This window comes from Oxyura jamaicensis, chromosome 13, assembly GCF_011077185.1.
Source record: "Oxyura jamaicensis isolate SHBP4307 breed ruddy duck chromosome 13, BPBGC_Ojam_1.0, whole genome shotgun sequence".
Classification (NCBI taxonomy): domain Eukaryota; kingdom Metazoa; phylum Chordata; class Aves; order Anseriformes; family Anatidae; genus Oxyura; species Oxyura jamaicensis.
Genome location: NC_048905.1, coordinates 10,696,733 through 10,713,658, shown reverse-complemented (window position 1 = coordinate 10,713,658; position 16,926 = coordinate 10,696,733). Strand labels below are relative to the sequence as shown.

Below are 16,926 nucleotides of genomic sequence, written 5' to 3'. Positions count from 1 at the left end.
CCCAGCTCTGGGTTTCTTTAGGAAATCTGGGTGAAGGCCCTCAGAGAAACTCGTTGCCTTCGGAGATGGAGCTGATTTCTTTGTAGATCAGACGATGCATTCCCTCTCCCTGTAATTTACCCATTAATATCCACACCCCAGGACTGTTGCAGTGAAATAATCACACAACATCTTAAGAAAAACAAAAACAAAAAAACAAAAACAAAAAAACAAAAAAAAAAAAAAAAAAAACATCATGAGACACATTATTAAAACAAGACATAAATGCTGAAGGGTTGTTGTTGTTTGTTTATTTGTTTTATAGGGCAGAGTTTCATTTCAGGCTTTATCAGGAGCTCTCAAAGTTCGGGATGAGGTTTTAGGGCAGCCTCTGCCATAGGGAATACTGCCTGGGAGGAGTCTCCTGTCTGAGCTGGAGCCTGTTGAGGTGTTAGCACTCTCGAAGGTACAGCAACCTGAGAGTCCGACGGCTTCTCCTGCAGAGAAAGGAAGCAGTACCCCAGAAACAGAACATCTGCACTTCTGCTGTGCATCCCTCCCTCTGGTAAAGGATACATCACAGAGGAACTTGACCAAATCGGAATGTTCTCAAAGCTATTCCAGCTCTTTCCTCTTATTGCTAACATTCACAGACAAGATAAAGTCTTAATTTCAAAGAAAAAATAGTCTGTAGGAAATAGATTTTATTTGCTGGAAGAGATCTCTTCAGCAAATTACTTAACACGGAAATGAAGATCTCTGCTAAATGTTACTTATGTTACTTCTATATATCTGAAAGAAGGAAATTCTTGGTAAATTCTCCCAACTAAAAAATAAAATAAAATAAATAAAATAAAAAAAGAATAAAAAGAATAAAAAGAATAATAGTCTTGCTAGTAGGAGAACAGAAAACCACAAAATAAAACAACTTTACTTCTCCAACCAGTCCCCAAGACTGATTAATTAGGTTAAGCTCAGTTGGTTCAACATTTAGTTAGTGAAGAGATTTATTTTCATACATACAGAAATGCATTGCAGAATAAACATTTGTTGGCATATGTTACACCATCAGACCCGCAGTGTGGGATGTACTCCAGCGTGCAGAAATTGCGGGGTACGACGTAGTTACTGCAGTAGCCCTGTAGATAGATGCAGTGTTGTGTTCACAAAAACGCCCTCAACAGCAGATATGTAGGAAGGGTGATGTTATGAGACACCCCCACCGCCCCGGGCTTCCCCCAGTACTGTCCATCAGCAGATGTCAAAAAAAAAAAAAAGCCTAGGGACAGGGCAGGAACAGGGTGGTTTGTTCCTGCTGTGCCCTTTCAGTCTCTACTGATGTAAAGCCTGTGTAAATATCATAAATGCTGCTGCAGTAACCGTGACAATAACTTGGATGCCAACTGAATACTGCACTATTTCTTTTTTTTTTTTTTTTTGAAACTATCAGATGAAAATGGCAATTTCACCCAGTAATATCTGTGGCAAATATTGTTCAGACAGCTGGATGACTCAGGATTTTCAAATGCTCGATCACAATGCGATTAGTAATGATTTATATGGAAACTGCTTTCAGGAAAGAAATGATGGAAGAAAAGTAGACAGCTCTGCCCCTTACCTTCAGTGCAACAGTATCTGGAAAAGAGAAAAAAAGTCGAAGTATGACATGAATGCAATTAATCTCTTCTGTTAGTGTTGAAAGCTCTGAATGCATGTCTTGAACAAACAACTTTCAGTTCAGTGGTTATTAGCAAATGACTCTTAGACAAAAGGAATTTCAGGCGAAATTTTGTGCCATATTGGATGTTTACAACATTGGTTCTGTACTGTAATTTTTTTCAGGAGGGTTACAGCCCAGATGGAAAAGGGTGTACAAAATGAAAGAAAAGAGAAAGTCATTTTCCATGATTCACAGGATGAACAAGGATATGTACTCAAAGATAAGCACATTATTGAGGAAAACAGGGCCATAAAGCTGGCAGGTACATGGAGGCAGCTTCTTATATGCATTTCCATAATACTGCTTAAATAACAGGAGTATTTAGTGAGGTGTAACTCCTCTAAAGCTTCTACAACTGCTCAGGCTCTCAAACTGCATCTCAGTTCAGGATGACTGCAAGAAACATTCACTGCCATTCAGGAAAATAATTTGTGATTCGGCAACATTTCAGAGGTTAAGCACTGGATGTCTGAGTCGCCGGGTGGTACCACGTACATGTCACCTCCTTCATTATGCATAAACTAGCACCAAGCGCGGAGCTGTTCCCACAGTTGTTCTTACCCACTCAGTTCTGTTGCTAAAATATTACCCCCTAAGTGATAGTCTTTGATGTCAAGTCTTTTCAACACCATCTCTCTAGGAGTAAATAAGTCCTTGTAGAATGAAGCTCCTTCCAGTCTGAGGATGTTTTTGTGTTTTTAAAGGCAGCCAGCACTTACTGAAGCACAGAGCAGGAGGCAGCAAAGCCACTCACCTGGGCAGCAGCAAAGGGCAAGAGCCAGCAGCACCACCACGCCTGCTGTCCTCATGGTGGCTGGGGCGTCTGTCCACTTTTTCCTCAGTGAATGCAGCCCTAATGCTGCCCTCAGATCGTAGTCATGCACATACGTGTGTGTGTGCGTGCGTTCGCATCTGTCTTATCCACCCTTATTCTGAAATAACATTCCTGGTCTGTTGTCAGGGTGGTAAATCTTAATGATGCTTAGCAGAGGTAAGCCGTGCTGTAAGCCATAAAGAATGCTTCTTTATCAACAGGAATCACAAGAAGTTTAAATATGTTAGATACGCCCTCTGTGTCATTATTTGAAGTGAAATATATGACAGGTGCCTTCTGAAGGACCATGGAAAATTCCTGTGGACAGAAGAACAACTGTACAAACCTAAAGAGAGAATGCTGTCAGATTTCCTCTATGTGCACGTTATCAGTGCTACATGCAGGGCTTTCTCACAAGCAAAATTTTGTTGATCTGAAATGAATGGCTTCCAGAATGAAAGGTCTTTTATTTTCATGCCTCATCCCATAAAGCATCATTAAACTGTAGTAAATCCAGGAAAACTGTGAACTGGGAGGGCAAGCAAGAGGGTGTCCCAGACACCGAAGGGAGTCCTTGGACTGGAAAAGCACATGAAAAACTTTTACAGGCATCTGCAAAGAAGTAACAATTGCTATTTCCCCTAAAAAACATGAGCATTGTGGGCTAGATTTGCAGCAGCAGACTGATAGCCTGATGATGACAGAACAAAGTCTGTAGCCTGTATCCCAGAAAACTTTAATCCAGACTGGAAATGTCTGCTTCATCCATCTGCCCGTCTCAACATAAATCCTTTGTTTTACCACCAAAGCATCCTTTTTTTGAATGACCTCATTCCAACATGGAAAAGGAACACTTATGGAAGACATTACTCTTTAGAAGGGATATGCCCAATTTATTTATGTTTCTCTTTTGTGGATCAAAAGCCCACCAATTCAATACACCACCAAAGGACAAAAGCAAAATAATTTTCACAGACAATGCACCAATGACAGAGGTCACACTCTTAAAACTAAAAGTATATTTTGTCCTTGGATTGCAAAAACTTCTTGGACGGGCAAGGAGCATGATGCTATTAAGAACTAAGAGAGAAGACAAGCAGACAGGAATAGGAACAAGCTTGAAGAGGACATTTATTTTAAAATATGTGGAATAAAATTCCAAGATAAGGGAAAATCTATAAACATGTAATTTGGAGAACCCAGAAAAACAAACAGGGCCCACTCACATGACTGAGAAATATGGGCTTTGCTACACCTTTGGGTAAGGGCTGTGCTCAGAAGGCCAGGCATCAGCTCTGGGCTTGCCCATCACCAGGCTGAAGTGCTTTGCTGGCGATGGCTGCATGGGGAAAGTGCACTAGGAATACCTTAGTAGAGATCAGCTAGCATCACCAGTTCAGAGCAGTATTTCAACTGTCTAAAAGGGTCTGAACACTAATGTAGTCTGACTATCATTTATGTGCAAAGTCACACAGCTGAGGTTTATGCATCTGTATTTAATTTTCTGCCTTTTATGACAGTGAGGGGAGCAAGATGTTGTTCTTGTTATAACCCAGAGCTATGAGCATGGAACATATTCAGCCTGGCATCATCATTCAACAAATCAGAAGAAAACATTGCATGAGGCAGAGCATTAAACAAGACAAAGAAATGTTGCTGATTTAGTTTATTGAGAAAGAAAATCAGGAGTGAGCTGAGTTCCCCAGAGGGCGAGATGAACTGAGGTGAGATCTCTAGCTGGGATTTGCCAGTGGGGATCCTGTGGTGAATTCTCTCAGCACTGATATTCAGCATTTTCCAAAATGGCTTAAAGTGAGAGTCCCATTGCTGTCCCTGAAAGTGAGGAGAGAGAAAAATGGATTAGACACGGAGTCCTGTGTGCTGTAATCTGTTCTTTCACTTGGCTTCTAGAGAAGACATTAGGATCTTGCCCAGAGCCAAAAAGCAGGGGACTCAGAGTCTCATTAGCTATTTGATTATGAAGAAACAAGTGAAATCATTTAACCCATTCTGAAAAATATTTGGGGGAACTGTAATAAAACTCCAAATTTAATTTTCTCTGCAATAAGCAAGAAAAACCCCATTCAGGTTAATTGTCTTCAAACCCTCCATACTAATAAACCAGACATAGCTCTTTGGACACCCTGATAAAAAGAAAAGAAAAAACGAGTGGTTGGTACAATGCCTCGTGTTCTTTTCTGCCCCAAACGCCTGGTCAGCAAAGAAAGCAGAAATCGTGCAAATTTGTGCCTGTAGGAGGCAGCCGACAACACGAACGCGCCCCGCGGTTGCACTTACACGACTGCATTGCAGAAGTTGCACTTGTTGCCGTACGTTTTGTTGTCGGAGCCACAGAGAGGCATGTATTCCATCGTGCAGGCAGGTTTAGGGTAGTCGCTGCAGTCAACCTGCAGAACAAGAAGTCTTAACGTGAGGGGTGGGAAGGAGTCGATAGCAGAAGGGGTTGAACCCCTAACTGCTGCTGCAGTGCTAACGATAGCAATCTTACTAAAAATAATTAACTTCCTTGCACGATCTGATATTGACTGAGGTATGATTCTCCTATGCCAGAATTTAATAATATAAAAATAGAGCATAATTTCCTGTTTAAGAGATGTATATCACAGCCTGACTGCTGCATTTCCAAGCTGCAGCAGCAGCTCACTCACTGAACGTGCCATGCTTACAGTCACATTGCACCATGTTCCCGACCCAGCCAGGAAATTAAATGGAAAAACGCTGGCGTCTGGAGAGAAGACAGCACTGATACCTTATAATGGTCCCATATCTCTCCCATAGGCTTAAAATATCAGCACTTAGCTAGATGCCATGGGAGTGGGATTTTGTTTCTTTTTTGAAATGGGTACTGCACTTGCTGAGGGGCATTGTAGTACAGGGAAAAAAATATATATATATACATATATATATATGGGTACAGGAAGAGGCTGGAGAATTTCATGGGAAAGAAATCCACTGAGGCTCACTGACTGCACAGCAATCACACCTAGGTAAGTTCCATCACCTGAAAATAGCTGGAGGTTGGAATAGTGTTCAGGAAGACCTGTACTTAGTCTCCCTACTTCTACTCTCTCCCTACACAGCCCTTATGGCCCCTAAGAGTGAGCTCTGCATCAAGCCACCATGTGCTTGATGGCCCACTGATCTGACCCCAAAAGCCATTCTCTGTTCTTACTCTAAGTTCTGGTGAACTATTTCTGCTGATGATCTTTTACTGATCCTTTCCTGCACATTCACCCTCTTCCTTTTCTGACATGAATGTGGATAACGTGTATTACATGTGCAGAAGGCAAAGTCTGCCCTGTGCTGAAGCCCAAGTGATGCTCCTGATGCTGTTACAAATACTGGCTGTATTTTCATTGGCATCAGTAGGACCAGAAGCTAACCCTTTGTTAGGCAGCTCACACTTACTGTAGCAACTTCCTTCTTACATTTGCCATCATACTTCTTGCCAACACTGGTCCCTTGCTCTCTGTGAAGAGAAAGATCCACGTTAGGGAACTCTGCCTGCATCCTGCTGTGTTACACTCCATGTCCCAGCGATGGAGATCAGCCACAGGTACAGGAGATGTCCAGCTTCCACTACTCACACTGTTTGAGACAGCAGCCCTGGAAGCACCCCTGCCTCCTGAGGAAGCTCAGGGCTGGCCTCCAGGGGAGGCTGCCTTCAGCCATCCCCCAGGGGACTTGGCCTGGGTCCCCCCCGGGCACAGGATGGTACCCAATGGTCTTGAAGACAGAAATGCTGTTGCTCTGTGGCACTGGGTCAAAGTGTGAGATATAACTGGCAGGCCATGGCACCACCTCGAGTGCTGCATGATGCAAAGGGCAAGAGAGGGGACAGGGTGTCGGGGGAGTCAGGAGCTCGGTTGCATGACAGTGTAGGTGTGCCTTAGGTCAGCTGCTGTCCTCTGCAAGGCAGTACCTGCCACACAGGCCCTTCTGATATAGCTAAGAGAAGCATTCAGTCCCATGTTCAGTCCCCACCCAGCCCTCTACTTCTCCCTCAAGATCAAAGGCACGGATTTCTTTCTAATCACAAAGGAAAACAGGGTCTAGTTATCAGGGAAAGAAGGGCCGGAGTCCAAGAGCCTTACAGAAGAGGCCTCAGTGGAAATCCCATGCCAGACTCGCAGTTGCTTTGCCAGGCAGCTCTCACCCGCAGTACTCACACATTGTGGGCACACAGCAAGCACTCGTTGTCGTAGGTGACCCCATCGGTGCCACAGACAGGGCTGAAATTCTTGTTGCAGACTAACATCACTTTGCCTTCCTCATTTGTCATGTTGGGATACGTGCTGCAGTCAGCCTGTTGAGGGAACATGCAACAAAGCGCCAGTGAGGGCTTGCTCGCAGAAAGCAAGTAGACCTGGAGAGTGCATGCATCATTTGGCCTTTTGGGATTCCACCAGAGCAGGAAAAATACTTTTTTGAGGTGTGTCATTATGATGAAATTTACCTGAGGGTGACCAATGCAAGGTTCTGACATATCCTATGCTCTCTTATCTAGTGTTTGAATTATTTATTAGGCAAATCAATATGCAGCTTTGGATGCACAGAAGATGAACCTGCCCCTTCCTTTGCCATTGGTTTCACTTACAGGAACAGCTTCCTTGCATTCTCCATCATGGTCTTTGCTGATATTGGTTCCATATTCTCTGGAGAAGGAAAAAAAAAAAATAGGAAGTTCAGCAAAGACTTCTTGGTGCACCCTAGGTGCTGGGAATAAGTACCTAAGACAAGGGAGGGAGGGGAGGGCTGACTCTTCGCAATTTATCTGTGTATGTATGTATTTGAGAAGGTAGTGCCATCCTCCCTGACCAGCTGGCACTGAGTGGCTGGTAGGAATGTAAAGACCCTGAGACCTTAGGACCATTTTGGATGGTTCAGAGTCGAGCATCTCTCCATCTTTTTGCTCCTTCTTGCTGGGATGAGATGTGCCCTAGGGGCTGTCATCTGGCTCATCCTCGAGATGGAGAAGAAAAGCCTGAATAAATTACACCAGCAAAAGAGACACAGTGACTAAAGTGATGTCTAGGCAACGGAGTGTCACGCAGTGCTACCCAAGCTCATTCCGAAGGAATTGACATAAGTGACACATGACAGATCACTGTTTGTTGGGAAGGGGTGCTGCCAGGAGCCCCAGGCACCGCTGTCTGCTCGTGGGATGAGCTCCCCTACGCAGTACGCACATGTTGTAGGCACACAGAAGGCACTCGTTGCTGTACGTGACTCCATCGGTGCCACAAATGGGGCTGAGGTCCTTGGTGCAGAGCAACACCTCTTTGCCTTCCTCATTCGTAGTGTTGGGAAACCTACTGCAGTCCACCTGCCAAAGGAAAGCACAGCAACAGGATGGAGAAGGCGTTTTATGATCATCTCTCATTTTGCACATGGCAGCGACCAGATCCAGCCTCCCCATGGTGGGTTTTTCATTGACACAGCACAAACGTGTTGGTGTGTCATTCTGGGAACAGGCAAATCCTTCCTGCCAAGACCTTTCCATGCAGAGAGGAGGAGAAGGAGGAAAAGGAGGAGGAGGAAGGGAGGGTTACAGCAATGCAGCCCCCCCATAGGGATAAACCAGCAGGGATCTCCTATGCTTTCTAGGCATCATTTTGCACAGGCTGAGCATGGGTCCCTCACTCACACGTTCTCATGGCCCCTCCAGTGCACTGCCATTAATACTCTTTCTTTCTCAACACACACAGACAGTTTTAATCAAAGGCACAGGTCTAAAGACCTGGTGTTTGGAAGCTGGAAAACATCACGGTATTTTATTCTTTCAGTAGGTTGTTTTAGGGTAGTTTCTGGTATCATAGTCTGTTGCCATCGGTTTAGAACCAGTCACACACGACCAGTTTAAAGCTTAGACCAGTTTAGAGTTGGTCAGAAATGAATTAATGCAGCAATTTTATATTACTACTGCATTATTAACATACAGCATAGATGTAGAGCGCAGAACAGCATAATTTAATATTTTACACTCTAGGATCTGATTATAGCAACACTAATTAAGTAAGAAGGGAAGGGAGGAAAAAAAAAAAAGACAGAATTTCCTACTCACCTCAACCCCAAAGGCAGCATCTAGGAAAAAAAGAACAGAGGCAAAAAAAAAATGTGAAACAAAGCCAACGTGATCAATAATATCTCAGTTAATTGGAAACCTAGATGTAAAATTCCAACACAGAGGACCAAACTGAATGATTTCCACTGACTGATTTCCTGAACTAAGTAAACCATGTATGACTTTTTTTTTTTTTAATGGTGATAAGTATAATTGTTTCTTATTGCTGACTGACTAAATGTTTTTTTGAATAGCTTTGTTCTTTTTTTTCCTTTTAAAGAGATAGGCAGACTTATTAATTGAAAAAAGAATAGCTTTTCTTTCCTTATCTTTTTACACATCCGTTCTGACCCTAGAAAACAGCTATTGCATATCTGAAAAGAAACCTGAATCAATACAGATAAATGCAAATGCAAATAGTCACATACAGGATAAGCAAACATATACAGCATCTGTTGTCAGGGACATACAATCTAAAAAAACTGAGTGTAAAAAAAAAAAAAACTTGTCTTTGATTTTGTAATTTCATGAGATGTAAATACATAAGGAGAACATCAGAGTTGGGCTTGTTTGCATCTCTTGTTTCTCCATTAGCAGCAAAAGCATTGCAGGAAAGCTGCCAGGTTTCTACACAGAACTTGCCTGTGCCATTACAATATTTTCGTGGCTAGTTGCTGGAGGTCTGACCACCTCTTTGAGGCCATGTTTCAAGCATTTATCCACTCTCTATAATTGTACAACAAGCGTAAGCACTGTAACAGTGCCAAGAGCGTAAAACATGTAATGACATCTGCTAGGAGCACAGAACTCCAGACACCTAGCTACAGCAGTGATCCATTTAACACCATTGTGAAATCTACTCCAGTATCCTGAGAGATGCCAGCGTACCGAGGCAGCCTGGCTCTTTGTGGGAGAACTCTAATTGATGGCCACTACCTTATTCTCTTAGGGATAGTCAGGACTCTCAGGTACGAAGCCCCTGCAGCACCCTGAGGGTTACTCACCTGGGAAGCAGCAAAGCACTAAAGACAACAGCACAAAGACGCCTGCCATGGTCGTGGTGGAAGTACTGCCTGAGTCCGCAGGCTGCCCGCTGGTGCTCTGCTCCTGAGATGGTCTCTCTGAGGCGGGCTGCAAATATATACAAATGCAGTGTCTAAACTGTTCAGCTGTAACACGAAGCAACCAGCTGAATCTGTCACTGGTACAATGAGGCCAGTAATATTTATTGAGGTCTTGACCTCCAGGTAATGGTCTGCGTCTCCTAGGCAATTGATTTTGGCTGGACATTCGGTTAATAGCTTGAGACAAGTGTCACATGCTCTCATTGGTCAAAACCAAACAAACAGCCTTTAAGACCTTAAAAAAAAAGTTATTTAAGACTGCAGTAGAAACCTAAGTATCACAAAATATTGAGGAGAGCAAGCAGCAGTTCTTTCATTCATTTCTGCAGACATCTCCCAGCAGGGAGCAGCGGAGGATCAGGACCACCCCGTCTGCAGCTCAGGCGACAAAACTCTGTTTCCCACTTGGTATTGGAGGGGATAGCACGAATTTCTGCATTCCTCGATATTCACCACTAGGTATGAACACAGGCCGTCGAGGCTTTGCCATCAGCAGAACTGATTAACCATTGCCAGGTGAGGCTGGCAGGACCGCATCTAACCTGTGAAGTTAATGGTATTTAACATTGATTTGATAATGGAAAGGGCTTGGCAGTTTCACCGCCTAGAAATAGAAGAGCTCGGTAGAAGGCTTGAAAGCAGGTTAAATTCTGTGAAACACCACTAAAAATGTCACTTGAACCTTATCAGCAGGGAGCACTTATTTACAGACCTAGTCACAGTTAAATGAACTGATTCAAAGTGTTCTGCCAAGCCATCTTAAGAACAAACGACTCTGAAGCTTGGGGAACTTGTTTACATTAGGGCACCAGCTATGCCTGAAAGTACAGTAGAACCTTTCCCCCTACAGACATTTCAGAAAAAAATGATACTAAAAACATAGAGCCTGTCCCAGTTTTTCTGTCTGTCTCACATGTCCAGCCTTCACACCACATTTCTTCAAGTGGCTCCTTCCTGGGAGGAGCTCTGGACCCCTGCTGTTTTAGGTGACTTAATTCTGCAGCCCTTAACCTCAAGTTTCTCACCGTGCTTCCTTTGACCAGTCCAAAATGGCAAGGACACCCATTGTATTTCACCACGGGGACTTTAGCATTGTGGGAGATGCAGAGCAAGAGATGCTTTACAGGTGCTCCCTTGAACAAAAAAGGCAGCACCCATTAATCAGCCAAAATTCAGCTGAAAACACTAAAAGCAAGCCCAAGGAACTGTGTTGGTGTCTGATGCATTGCAGTAGTCTAACAGGTATGCTTTGACCTTTAAGCGTATAAATCACAGTATAGTGCATGGAATCATGTATAGTGGGCACTGGCACGTTAAGGATGCCGCAGCACGGATGTGTGAATATATAGATTACATTTCTACATGAAAAGATGGGTTTCCTTAGAGGGAGAAGCATTACATTTTTTTTCTTCTGGGCTTGCTTCTATAAATTACAGGAAGCATGCATGAATATTTCAGAGAGATTTGGCACATCTTCAAGATATATTGTCCTTATGTGTCTTGCGGAACGCATCACTGGGAACCAGAGACTTTTCCCCCTAGCACGTAGAGGAGCATGCCAAGGCTTCTGTTGCTCGTTGCCTGCATAAGCTGATGGTTGCACAGCAGAGGGAGGTGCACCCTTCTGGGCCAAATGTGAGTTTCAGCACTGCCTTCTCCAGCAATGCAGTGAGACCACTGTGAGCTGTCCTCGCCATCCTTCCTGGCCAGACCTGGCAGCATCCAGCAGGTTGCCTCATGCCCGTGCTATGATCCATCCTGCTCCCTGCCCCAGACAGGGCTGCTCCCCAAGGCAGGACCAAACTCTCTCCCGATGGGTGGAGAGCACCTTCCTGCCAAAGGCTGCCATGTGTTGCCTGCACACACCACAGAAAAATTTTCCATTGCTACTGCCCCAGGTTCAGCGCTTAATCTGGCTCTTCCTGGCCCTGAGCCACCAGCAGGTTTCCTCAGCCCACAGCCATACCCGTCTGTTACTCAGCAGATCAATTCCTTCACTGGCTCACCACGCAGCCCACAGACACACCAGGGAGACTGAAATCTGCTGAATTAAGGCTGAGTGGGGAGCACCACTGTTTCTTGAGCCACTCGAGTACAAGGCACAAAAACACCACCCAGCAAAAACATCACCCAGTATCAGCACATGAAGCAGACTCACAGCCAGCATCTGTATCCTCCCCATCCAGGGCTCCAGCTTGTCCTGCCTTTGGTAAAAGCATGGAAAAACCACAGGCTGTTCATAGCTACCCCTTGAAATACAGACAAGAAGGATTTCATCTGCAATCCTGCCACTGATCTCGTGGTGCAGTCCACTGAATTACAGTCTTTCAGTTCTCAAAGTTGGGTACAGCATATGGCTAATGGCTGTTTGGCTAAAGGGAACTCCTCGGGTGTGCAGAAGCCAGCACAAGGGCAGAGAGCTCTAAGTAAGTAAAGGCAGGGTCACATCTTATGGTCACGAGCTCCAGAGGGTCAGCAGACTGAGAGCAGGGCAGGATCTGGCCATTATGCAACATCCTCTCCTTTCTATGCAAGGAATTTCTTGTTTTACATTTCCCATTATAATTTCTTATTAACATTGATGTCATATTCTCTGGAAGGCTCTAACTGAAGTTAGGTCATTTTCTCAGCAGTTATGTGACCCCTCAGTGCAAGTAATACGCTAATAGATGAAGGACAAATGATTTAACTACACTTTTCCAAACATTCGTGGGTTGTCACATTATTTGCATCAACAAACTGTTGTAAAAAGCAGAAATAACAATGACTAGTTGTAGCTGTTTTGTGAAATTGTCTCTAATCACTCCAAAATGCCAACTGAATAAATTCAAACTGCAGTTTCCATCTTTGCCTTTCTTTTGGCCACAGAGTGGCCAGTAACTATTTGAACTGAGCCACACATCTGGAGAAGTCGATACAGAACAAATGGAAGATCTGTCTCTCACCTAGTGCCTAAAGGCACTGTTTGAGCTAAGCAATAAAGCAAATAAAATCACCGATATGATTAAAACATATCACTATGAAAACATATTCATGTGTTTAAGAACTTATTAGATAGAGTTTGATTCAGGTAACGCCAGTGAATGTTTTCCTGAACTAAGAGGACCCTGGGCAGAACTTTGTACCCTGCAGGTTTCACGTTACTCATGCGATGAATTAAATGTACCAGGCCCCACTGCGAGGACAGATGTTGGCAAACGGGAACTTGGCCAGCAGAGGCCACCAGGCTGGTCAGGGACCGGAGCTCAGGGCATGCAGGGGAGGCTGTAGGAGCCAGCCTGCTTCAGCCCGGAGAAGAGGAGGCTGTGGGGATTTCATTGCAGCTCCCTAATGGGGTTATAGGGGAGACAGAGCCAGAGTCTCCTCAAAGTTGCCCAGCAGAAAGACAGCATTCTAACTGAATACAAGGAAACATCCTTCACCACGAGGGTGGTCAAGCAGTGGTGTAGGAACCAGACAGGAGTCTCATTCTGTGATATTCAAGCCATGACTGATCAAGGAAGGTCTTGAGCATCCTGAGCTGACTTTGAGTTTGGCCCTGCTTTGAGCAGGGGTCAGGCTAGAGAACTCCAGAGAGCCCTTTCAACCTGTGTTATTTTATGTGTATAATACTTAAACAAGTGTTCTCTCCTGTGAGTGATTTTTGTTAATGAAGGAACATAAAATCTCTCCACAGCCCAGGAGAACAGCCCCAGAGATTTCCTACAATTCTTACTTGCTAAAGGCCATGGGTAAGAGATACGAAGAGCTCCCAGTGTATTTTTACAAGGAACGGCCAGAAATAGCGTGCATATCAAAAAGCATAGGTTACAATATTGGTTAAAAAAAAACATTCAAATTTAAGAATATTATTAGCTCTCTATAATTCCAAAGTCTCTCTGCTGCTGCTATAGCCCAGATCTCCTGCCATCACAACATTTCAGCAGCGGAGCATCAGCCTTCAAACCTACAGAAAAATTACCTGCACCAAAAACAAAACAAAACAACAAAAAAAAAAATTGCCAAAATAGCAACCCTTTCACTGCAGTGCTGCAGCCTGGTGCAGACACAAGTCTCAGCACCACCAGTTCTGAGGACGTACCTTTATTCCCCACCAGCTCATGCTACACTCCAGCTCTGGGCAGGTTTCTGGATGGCGAGGAGAGCAGGTCAGGGTTCCATGCCACTGGGCAAGTGTTATGGAGTGAACAGAGGCAAAACACTGGAACAAGCAGCAGAAAAGGAAGGCAATAAGCAGCAGGACATTTGGCTAGACAATAGCTCAGGCAGTTACTCTTTGGAGTAAATATACTGCAGGGAAGGTGGCTTGGAGGTAACGCAGTAGATGTTATCCTACAGCTGGCCAGAGGAAGTGGAAATCACTGGTTTAATCAGTTTTTGTGACACTTCAGTGATCTCAGCTGTGCACTGCTGAGTGCTCTGTTTCACTGCAGCCCAAGCAGTAACGCTGAGGAGGCGGTGGGGGGGAGCAGCAGCCAGCCTGGGAGTGGTGCTGCCCACCAGGAGACAGCCAGCGTGGCAGCTTCACTGCTCGGGCTGCAAAAGTCTCCTTCGGAACCTGGGGTCTGGGGAAATTTTTTTCCAAAGATTATAAAAAATAAAATTGATTCTTATCTGCATGGAGACATTATTTATAGCTCAATGCATAGTTAAAATGGAGTGAATAAGTGTATTCTGCCATGAAAGTAAATTGCTCTGAGGTTATGTAAACCAGGGGAATAGTTGAACATGTCTCTAAAGGGCAGCAGATGAGGCATTTTTGTGCTACCAGTCATCTAGCAGCATGTGTCCCCAGAATAGCATGCAGCAGGGGGATCGTGGCTGCGTCCCTTGGATCTGAAACAGCTACATAAGTCACCAAAGAGTGGTGTTGCCAAGAGAGACTTATAGGCAAAAATAAGATATATTTATTGACTAGCTAGCAGGGCTGGAAGAAGCAATTCAGTATGGTTGGGATGAGTAATTGCTACGTGTTACTGAGCAGCAAAGAGGAATACTAAAGGCCTCAGGGAAGATCTCTTGATCCCTGGACAGCTGCATCCCACTGCTTGCTTGCAGAGGGCTAGGTGTCCTGGGTAGGACTATGACCTGAAAGCTGGCTGGGGAGGCAGGTTACAGCCCCCCATGAAGCACAGGGATCATCTCTTCACAGCAATCTGACAAGTCTCATTAATTTATCATAGGAACATGCCTTCAGTGCTTCCTGCCCTCGGTTCTGTTTCATAAGATTGACAGCAATGTCTATGGACCACGAAGCGTTTCTGACAGGAGGGTAATTAACCTTTGGTGTTTACATCTCCCTCTGCTTGGTAAGTAGCACACCAAGTATGTGTGTTTTGGGGAGGACTGGCTGCAAATAAGCGATGTTCTTGAGCAGAGGAACAGGAGCGCTAGAATAACTATTTTTCTGAGTCCTACCTGGTTTTGTAGGTGACTGAGGAACTTTACTCATTGAGCAAATGGCCAAAGCCTTAGATTCAAGGCTCTGGGGTCAGCCCAGTTCTGCTAGCAAGACCCTCCCACCACCTGTGGCCCCTTGGGCCAGGACCTGGGTCTTGCTTCAGGCAGGCTCAGCACAAGGTGAGCTGAAGCTCTGCCGTCCTTTGGGGAGCTAGAGAGGCAGACTTCTACGCACAGAATAGGCAGTTTTATTTCCATCGGAAACCACAGGCAGAGGCAATGCAGAGCAGGAGCAAGGAGAGCATCAAACAGAAACATGCTGCTGGATCTCAGCCAATGAACTAGCAAAAATTCTATGAGTAGCAACATCTGAAAAAGACAAATGAAGGTGGTTGCTTTCGTTTGTGAAAAGAAAACTGGGAACCTCTTGGTTTGGGATGAATGATGGTTTGCTTTTTAAGAAGGCTCTTGTAAATAAAGAAGCAACAAGGGATTTTCTTTCTGAGGGACAGGGTGCAATATCAATTTCATATTCTCCAGAGTGGCTAAGAATGAAAATACACAGCTCTCCCTGGTGGGAAAGAGAAGGAGATGAGAATGAGAGATAGCATGCACCATGGTGCTGTAGGCAAGCCACTTGTCTGGAACAGGAGGAGCTGGGTGGGGAGGGTTTCTATGGCTAACACTTCTTCCTTCATTGTTAACGTCAAAAGAAAGAGGAACAATTTAATTTATTCTACAGAGCTGGGCTTTAATGAGACCTCTGGCTGATTCTTTGCAGCTGGACATGGCTGAAGTGCCATTGGTGCTGGCAGAAAGGAGCATGTTGCTGAATTAGGGCTTTTACTACTGCACGGTTATGAGCAATAAGTACGTAGCAGGTCTTTTACCACCTCTGAACAATTGCATTAGCTAAGTAATGCAGTTACTGAGTTAATAGGTGTGCGATGACTGCTGTGCTGTGTATGATGCTATGGCCCCTGCACCCGCTGGCTTGGCACTGTGCCCCATTTGCAACTCGATAAAAATTCTTGTATCAGAAGAGCTGAATGCACCGGTATCTGCAGAGGTTTGGGGAGTTTCCTTTTCTGGCCTTGAAAAAGGTTACGCTGTGCTCTCCTTATGCTGTAAGAGGAGGCTGTTTGTGCATGCTTCCATAGCAAAGACACAGTTCTGTGACTTGTCTCATATTTTGCATCTTTTTGCATCCTTCTCTTCATGTATTTGAACGCAGCCTGTGGAGAATAGCAGTGTTAGGAAGCTAGCATTAAATCACTGCCAAACAAAATGTCAACAGAAGGTATACGCATCGCTTATGTCCATTCATACGCTGCCTGCTCAGCATCCGGCTGACATCATTTGGGATGCTGCCACGGACGGCAATGGGAGTTCAGGACGCCTCGTGCTTCACGTCCGTTCTTATTCACTGGGATTACTGCTGTGCCCGAGCCCCCTGATGTTTCTTGTCACTGCACATCCCACTTTCTCTGACGGAGGGAAAGTCTGCCATTAGAGACCCAGTGTGCCCATTTTCCCAAAGGGAGATGGATGCTGGGAATGTAAATAAGCCCCCAAATGATGCAAGTGGAGGAGAGTTCATTTGAGTTAACCACTGACAATGAAGTCGTTTGAGCATCTCTGCTATAATCCTATCAGTCAACAAAACTATGACAGCTGAATAAGCTGCATCATTTGGATTTCCACTCCGGCTATTTTGTTTTCTCTTCTAAATCTTCATGATATCCCCCTGAGCACAAACAGCAAGTGGAGATGGAGAAAAGGAGAATGAATCGGAAAAGCACGG

At 44.6% G+C, this 16,926-nt stretch overlaps 2 protein-coding genes across 3 annotated transcripts; both read right to left on the bottom strand.

Moving 5' to 3' along the window:
• Positions 1–279: 279 nt before the first annotated feature.
• Positions 280–2,945, bottom strand: LOC118173867 (ovomucoid-like). The gene is made up of 4 exons (XM_035338808.1): positions 2,454–2,945; positions 1,598–1,614; positions 1,003–1,118; positions 280–476 (listed from the first exon to the last, which is right to left on the bottom strand). Exons 1-4 carry the CDS (start codon positions 2,506–2,508, stop codon positions 431–433), a joined length of 234 nt encoding a protein of 77 aa, XP_035194699.1. The 5' UTR covers positions 2,509–2,945; the 3' UTR covers positions 280–430.
• A 438-nt stretch (positions 2,946–3,383) lies between these two features.
• On the bottom strand, positions 3,384–14,060 carry LOC118173866 (ovomucoid). Of its 2 annotated transcripts, XM_035338806.1 has the most exons (8): positions 9,603–9,705; positions 8,599–8,618; positions 7,724–7,860; positions 7,132–7,189; positions 6,704–6,840; positions 5,943–6,003; positions 4,812–4,921; positions 3,384–4,346 (listed from the first exon to the last, which is right to left on the bottom strand). In XM_035338806.1, exons 1-8 carry the CDS (start codon positions 9,649–9,651, stop codon positions 4,301–4,303), a joined length of 618 nt encoding a protein of 205 aa, XP_035194697.1. In that variant the 5' UTR covers positions 9,652–9,705; the 3' UTR covers positions 3,384–4,300. The 2 variants fall into 2 exon arrangements, with proteins under 2 accessions (XP_035194697.1, XP_035194698.1); XM_035338807.1 differs by lacking the exons at positions 8,599–8,618; positions 9,603–9,705 and adding an exon at positions 13,804–14,060.
• Positions 14,061–16,926: the final 2,866 nt, after the last annotated feature.